The 7,822-nt window shown below is 40.9% G+C and overlaps 1 protein-coding gene across 1 annotated transcript in view; it reads left to right on the top strand.

The window, feature by feature from the left end:
* Positions 1-7,822, top strand: part of PTDSS2 (phosphatidylserine synthase 2) — a gene marked incomplete at its 5' end in the record, with an annotated part of 86,734 nt that overhangs the window by 55,785 nt on the left and 23,127 nt on the right. Inside the window, 3 exons of the mRNA XM_019519991.1 lie at positions 525-659; positions 1,802-1,852; positions 6,586-6,699. Of these exons, the coding sequence (XP_019375536.1) occupies positions 525-659; positions 1,802-1,852; positions 6,586-6,699 (300 nt within the window). The remainder of the gene's footprint in view (positions 1-524; positions 660-1,801; positions 1,853-6,585; positions 6,700-7,822) is intronic.

The following is a 7,822-nucleotide window of genomic DNA, read 5'->3' as shown; positions in this document are numbered from 1 at the left end:
CCCCCCCCCCCCCCAATTTATTTTCCCTGCTGTAGCAGTGAGAGAGGGACAGATTCAAGCTAAACACACAATAATTAGATTCTGTTAATGGAAAATAATAACAAATTCCATATATTCTCCATATATACAATCTGATTATTGGTGGGTTGTCTTATAATCAGGGTCACCTTCTATTTGGGGAAATGTCAGTTCTTTTGGTTATCAGTTTTGTGGGTGTTTTTGCCCAGGTGTAAAAGCCTGTTGTTTCAATACTGTAGTCTTAAGTTACAGTCCTGCAGCCAGACTTAGCTAATTATTTGAATTTGCTTCCTCAGTAGCTGGTACTGGACATCAGAAGACCAGAAGTACAAATTAAAAGCATTACCATTACTAAAGAGGCATGGATACATGTTTGAACTATTTTGCAGCAGAAATGTTAAATATTGCCCATATGAGGATGGGCTGCTTACTAGTAATTTCCTTTCTTCAGGTTTTCCTGCCTATTAACTATCAATTGCTAATGGATGGATGTGTTAATTCTGCAGACTGTACATGATGGCAGACAGTTTATGAAATACATCGATCCAAATTTAGGCATTCCTTTGCCAGAAAGAGACTATGGTGGTAACTGCCTTATTTACGATCCAGGCAATGAAACTGATCCATATCACAACATCTGGGTAAGAAACTGAAATGAAAGAGCTCCTTGCCTGTGAGTGTTACTGTTTTTGTGTAAAATGGTGTTCAGCTGAATTCTGAAATGTGCAGTCTTGCCTTACTTGGCTTAGTGCTGAATCCATAATCCAGTTCTGTGTTTCTTTTAGATTTAGACTCTTACCTGCTACCTTCCTTTTTCCTTTTCTCTTTTGACCTTCACAAGTGATCAGATCAAGACTACGCATCTCATTTGTAACCTAATTACCTACTTGGGGAGAAGGGGTAAATTATTTAAGTATGTTGCTTGCACTTCAGAGTATTGATGTAAACCTACACCAGTTCCTCTGTTCTAATTGGAGTTAGCTCTCTTTATATCTGGCTACAAGTTGCATGTTGGTGTATAGCCCCAAATTGTGTCCTATGGAATCTTCACCTGATATTTAAGAATCTAACTGAATTTTATTCCAAAGTTCACAACCAGAGGCATAAAATCTAAGAGCACAGGACTTGTGGCTAGTATATTTGTCTCCAGAATTGGTCTGGCAGCTTTGTAAATGAGTGGGTGGAAATCTGTGGATCCATCGCACAGACCTTTGTCATATCAGCTCCCTGAGTTATTGACAGCAAGAGGTTGTCATAATCTCTGGATCAGTGCCAGAGGAGAATGAGGCTACACTTTTCCCAGTGGGTTTCCAGTGCATTTAAGGAATGATGGCACCCAAGAATCCTGGGTTCCTTTTGGAGTGGGGAGTAGGATTTAGTAAGGAAAGATACCTTTCTGCCCTGTCCCACTGTACTGGGATTCTGTTACCATGGTCCACCTCTCTCTCTCTCTCTCTCTCTCTTCACCATCTCCAGGCTGGCCAAAAGAATGAGTCGGAGACAAGGAGCGAGTTTTCTTACCCAGCCAATCTTGTGTCACATTTTCCATTCCTGTCCCTAATTGGGCTTTCTAGTATTACTTTAAAAAACATTGCCTGGGTATTTGCAGTTTTTAATTGGTGCCAAAATGATTATGAAATACAGTAAATGCCAACATCCCAGGCATCTGAAGGGTTTAAGGACCACTTCTATCTTTTTTTTTTTATTTTTTCAAGAATGTAAGCCATGGAAAACAGAGTTGTATATACGACAAATTAACCCAATTTCTCTGCTTGGTTTATAGGACAAACTGGATGGATTTGTTCCTGCTCACTTCCTTGGCTGGTACCTAAAAGTAAGAATCAGTCCTGTTTGTGTTCTGACACTTCTGCTACAGGACTATTCTGCTTTTAAAGCTTGACTGCTTCTGTTTCAATGTTACCAGTGTTCAGAATTAATTATAGTTGGCAGTCATCTGTGAACTAGTTTAAATAAGCATCTCTCAAACATATGAGACCCCTTTTCTTTTTTTTTGACAATTTTAGGTCATCTAATCTCTTTCCTATCCAACATTGCATTAACAAGCTTTCATTAACAAGTTTTTTCTTCCACATGGTTGATATTTCACGAAGGTCAGATCACTGAAACAAAAAATATAGAAGTCCATTAATTTTCCCAGCATTTTTCACTCTTGAGTGAACTTTTAACATAGACTGCGGGGAAGATGCTTTGCAGCATAAGCTATGAAAATCACCATTCACCCATAATGATGTACCCATAGAATTCTACAAGTGAAGTATTTCACGCTATCTGTTAGGCTCCAAAGTCATGATTTGAAACGACTCGCAGGGCAGCGTTCTCATAAGTGTAACTGTCAGTATCTGAACAAACAAGGAGAGAGTTCCAGCTACACCTGCTGGAGAAGTAGCACCTGTTAAATATTGTTTAATGTGTATTTAGATCTAAATGTGGCTCTCCTCTGCTCAAGTGAATTTACTGACTAAATGGACCTCACACCAAAGCCCTTGTTTACCCTTTATTCTACATCCCCTTCTAAACAATCCTGCTGACAATTAAATCTCAGCTTTTTTGGAAAGAGAAATTACAAATTTCAGTTTGCTTTCATCCCTGTTCAAAAGTGCAGCTGTTAACACAGCCATGTCTGTTTTCAGTGACCAGGAAAAAACTTAGGATTTTTATGAAATGCTTTCAAATTAACAGAATTGTAACTTACTCTGTATGCATAATGGAATACTTGACAAACTCAAGGAGACGATTGCTTCTTGTAGTCTCATACCCTTGCGTAAGGAGACATTTCTCAAAATGAGGATCCCAATTAGTCATGTAGTGTTTTTACTGTTACAAAAACAAACTCAGGGTTTATGTAGACATAATTTTTGGCACACTATTGGTACTGAAGAATTTTGTTACACTACAGAAACATAGCACATGTGTGGCCGCATGTGCAGCCATTTCTCTGGAGTGAGACTATTGCCACAAAGGTGCCCATTCCAGCTAAGAGACAATAGCAGGCTGCTCCATAACTTCCTTCCCCCACTGGAACTTATCAGTGAGTAGGACACATGTACAGACAGGCTTGCCTGATCAGCTGTTGCTGCAGTGGCAACAGTTGACAGAGCTGCCCACAAGCCACCCATGGGACTTCTCTGCTGTGGATTTGCCATTTTTGTGGCAGATCAGCATTTTCTTGTAGTGCAACAGAGAGCATGAATGCATGAACAGTTGCTTTTTGTTGTGCTAGAACAGCTGATACTGTGTGATAAAAATAACATCTGCTGAAGTCCATAACCATGTTTTTGTAGTAGTATATACTGTTTTTGCCTTAAAGTGAGGCTTTGGATGAAAAGACAGCACAAATGATAATAGGGCCTTTGTAGGAACTAGGGGTCATGGACAGATGTTACGTTTCAGGAGGTACGTAGTTGAAGGGACAGACATGCCTGCCACCTGGAGTGTTAAAATATAAAGGAAACGTCACCAAAATGTTCCTCTGAAACAGGAACTTCTCTGTAGCACTACATATGATGGCTGTATGGTGCATTGTAGCGTTCTGGGGGACAGGGAGCAGGCTGGCTGTCAGTTATTAGACTCAATGACAGGCTTGCTTCCCCATTGGTGCGAGGGAGGGGGAAAGATAGGACACAGGGCCAAGCCATCTCTTGTCACACCTCCTGGATGTAGTAGACCAAACTGCCTTGCTACAACTTGTTACCCTTCCACCTGGGGGTTTCCTCGCTCCTGTCCTCACCAGTAGAGCTACCTTTTCATTAGGTCTTCACAGTGCTGCTGCACTTGTCTGTCCATAGCCAAAGAGTTGGTGTAGGCGTCTATCTTTTAAATCAATCTGTTAAATTTATTTCATAGGAAGAAAGGTATAAGCTGTATCTGAATCAGCTGGGTGAGTGTCCTCTAGACCAGTGGTTCTCAACCTTTTACACACCAGGAATCATTAACATCATTATCAGCTTGCCACAACCCCCTGGCCTTGACCTGCTCTGTCTGCCTGCCCCCCACCCCTTTCCCCTTGGGCTGTTGCATCCGGCCCCCTCCCTCCCTCTCTGGCCCCTGAGGCTGCTCTCACATTGCTGTGTGCTCATCACACCCCCCGCTGCATATGGGCTTTGTGCAGGCTGCCAGTGTTGTAGCCTGTGCTGGAAACCACTCAGTTCCCTGGGACCTCCCCATACCCCTTTACAGTCTTCTTGTGACCCACTTTTGGGTTGCAACTCATGGGTTGAGAAATACTGCTCTAGATAGCTGTTTGAGACAGCATCCTTCCTGTCCATCTCAGGAGTTTTGCCCATTGGATTTGGTTTTAACAAGCACCACAGAGCAATGATTTGTATGCTACCGCTCTAAAAGGAACATGCCTCCTCTGTTCTTCACTGGTCATTAAAACACTTCATACAACAAGGTAACAAAAGTGGAATGTCTGTTTTGGTGCTGAGCACAAAGATGAGCACCTGCATCTTGATTCTGGTTTGAATAATTAAACTCTACTTTGTGTATGTCTCAGTTCCCTGTAGAAAAATAATATTGAAAAATTAAGGACCTCACTCATCACTAGGTCAGCCTTTTGTCATTGGTGATATCAGGGCAGGTGTTTGTTGCACATTATCTGAATAAGCACATTTAACAAGTGCCTACTTTTCATTGGTTTCAAGCCAGTATTTAGTCACCGTAGCTAAGCACATTCAATTACAGCACAACTTAGCTGCAGGAGACCATATGTTGGTACAACTCTGCATGCTGTCAGCCAGCATAAGGGGGAGGAGTGTGACAGAAGGGGATACAGAGCAAAGCATCTCATTCCACAGTAGATTGTGGGAAACGATTTCTCAAAGAAAGGGTGAAAATTGTGTGGCCGTAATCACTGCCCACTTCCACCTTGGGGCAACACAGTTGCTTGATCCTCCTTTTTTGTAGAATTGTGGCACTGCTTTGCTCCTTGGAAGTTGCTCTAGTAATCAGACAGAGGAACCCTAGCAGTGGAAGAAACTCAACTGTGACTTGCACAGTTGCTGGCAATAAGGAGGGTCACTTCTGTTGCATGAATGTAGCTAGGAAAAAAGGACAGAGGGTCTATCCATTTTTCTTTACCTTCCAGTTGAATCATGAACCATACTTTTCCCCCATATTCAAGCACTAAGGAGTTTGGTTCATTATTCCTCCACATAAATGTTGCTTGTAGGACTATAATACCTGAAGAATACTGCTTCCAAAACTGCAGTTGGACCTAGCCATGAAAAAAGCTGCTTGGGCAGAAGGTAACGGTAGAATCTGTTCACTCCTTGACTGTATTCAGGATTGACTCCTTTTGAAGAAATCCCACAATCAGTTATATTTTTAACGTGCACCTAAGTGTCCTCTCCTCATGTCCACATCTTAATTCAGGCACGTGAACAAGTTACTTCTGGGTAAGCTTAGGGTGCAACTTAGACTGCATCAGCTACTCCATAGTAACAACCTGATTTATTTACTCTTGGCCACAGTAAATGTGAGGTAACATATTCTACTTTCATTGAGGGATCCTTGCATTACCATGGAGTAGGAGTTACTGAGGAGTATCTGATATGCTGTATGTTCACACCCGTGCTTCTCAGTAATCTGTGTGATATCCTCAAGATAAGAGAAGCAGCTAGAGAGTTAACAGCCTGTCTGGTGAACTCAGAAGGAGCTTAGGATGAAGTGCAGCTGGATCTCATAAGAAACTGCTACTTATTGCATCCTAAGCAGGACACTGAGGAGAGAGCAAGGAGGGAACACAGCTCTATTGCTGACTTGGCAGAGTTGGGGATTGAGGCTGAGGACAGATGGCTGCTTTGAGAGTTGCATTAAGCAGGCCATGGGGAGCCTTTTGAGCAGCTCTGGACACTGCTAGCTGTTCACTGCTTCCACCTGGTAGCAGAGGCACACAAAACCATATCCATTGTGTGACTTGTATTTCTTTGTTGCTGAATCTTCCCTGCCTGCCATTATTCTTTCTGGTAATGTAAGCAGTGGCCTCAAGATTTTGTTCCGCTGTAATTCCATGGCATCTTTTATGACCAGTGCATCTAGTCAGTTTAAGGGCCATGGTAAACCTGACTTTAATTAAAAAAAAACAACCAAAAAACAAAACAAAACAAACAAAACAAACAAACAAAAAAACAAAACAAAACAAAACAAAAACAAAAAAAAAGAGAGACACATAGGCAAATTATTGTCATAACCTTTCTAGCTCTACATACTCTGCTGTATTTGGGTCTCACAGGCCAGAGTAGAACTAGAGTAAATGAAAATAACCTTTGGGCACAGTATGTTCAAAACCAAATTAGCACCTTGGAGCGTCAGTCCTGTATCTTTGAAAAGATCAGACCAGAAGCTTGAAAATAAGTGCCATGTGCTCAAATATCTTTCCAGGTAGCAGAAGGTCTCTAAATCCATCCTAGGTCTCCTAAAATGTATAGAGTCTGACTTGAGATGACCAGTATTCCTCTTTATACAACTATTTATTTTTCAAAATGGCTTTAGTGTATTATGTAATGAAAGGTATTCTGAAAGAAATCTCTCCCTTTCTTCAATCAGACACTAATGATTCGGGACTGGTGGATGTGCATGATTATCAGTGTAATGTTCGAATTTCTGGAGTACAGCCTGGAGCATCAGCTTCCAAACTTCAGCGAATGTTGGTGGGATCATGTATGTACTACATACCATATTAATCTAAGATGGAAAAAAGCAGTTGGACTGTATGGTGCACGTAGAGCCAAAATAGACACATAAGTGCAGAGGCACTTTGTTACAATGGCACAATATCAGTCACCACAATGTGTATTCATGTCCTATACATTAAAAGTAAATTGGTCAGCTGCATATTCTAACACGGTGAAGACTTTCAATCATCTGTATATTTGTCCTTTTGACTAACTTTATATGGTGTCTTTTTAATATAATGGCCTTGTCTGTCCCTTCCCTTATTTTAAGATCATCCAACTATCAGTGGGTGTGGAAAAACTCTATCAGCAAAAATACTGTGAATTATAAACTATTTTTTTCTATGGAACCACTAGATGTCTGTCTGCCAGAATAAATGTATACTAAAATATATGAAAATGTTTCAGTAAGGCTCTCTGGTGATGGTTTTGATCACAGAACTGATGTGTGAAGAATGCAGATAAAATGAAAGCCTTTAATGTAAAGTCTAAGCATGTGTTTCTTCGGTATCTGCTTAGCAATTAAGAGTATAGGTCAGCGATTTCCAACCTTGCGAGGCTCAAGGCATCTCTTGGAAAACACCAGCTTTTGGCTTTCACTTGCTTTTTGACAGCAGAAAGATAATAGAACAGTTCTACTGTTACAGCAGATTCAGAAAGACCACAGCCAGTCACAAAACATTGTGACTGGCTGTGGTCTTTCTGAATCATTGGCTGTGGTCTTTTCTGTGAACATTTTTCTCTGTTTTATCAATAACAAATGCAGTGGGTTGTCAAAGATGTAATAGGGAAATAAAATTGTTCTTAGATCAGTCAATTAGGACATGTTACATCCATGCACCACTTGAGCATCAGCATCGGATCTGATGACGATCAACTGAGAATAACAGTTTTAGTGCTGGTCTACTCTTTGGTGGAATACTGTGCCCCAGTCTGGTTAAACAGTGCTCATGCTGATAAGATTTACATGCAACTCAACCAAGCAATGCGAATCATTACAGGAACAATCTGATCCACCCCTCTTCAGTGGCTCCCTATTATTAGTAACATACAGCCTTCCCCATTGGGAAAAAAATGCCTTAACTAAATTATGGACTAAAATAAAAAAT

Source organism: Gavialis gangeticus, unplaced genomic scaffold (genome assembly GCF_001723915.1).
Source record: "Gavialis gangeticus isolate Ggan-Ray unplaced genomic scaffold, GavGan_comp1, whole genome shotgun sequence".
Classification (NCBI taxonomy): domain Eukaryota; kingdom Metazoa; phylum Chordata; order Crocodylia; family Gavialidae; genus Gavialis; species Gavialis gangeticus.
This window is presented reverse-complemented; position numbering and strand designations above follow the sequence as displayed.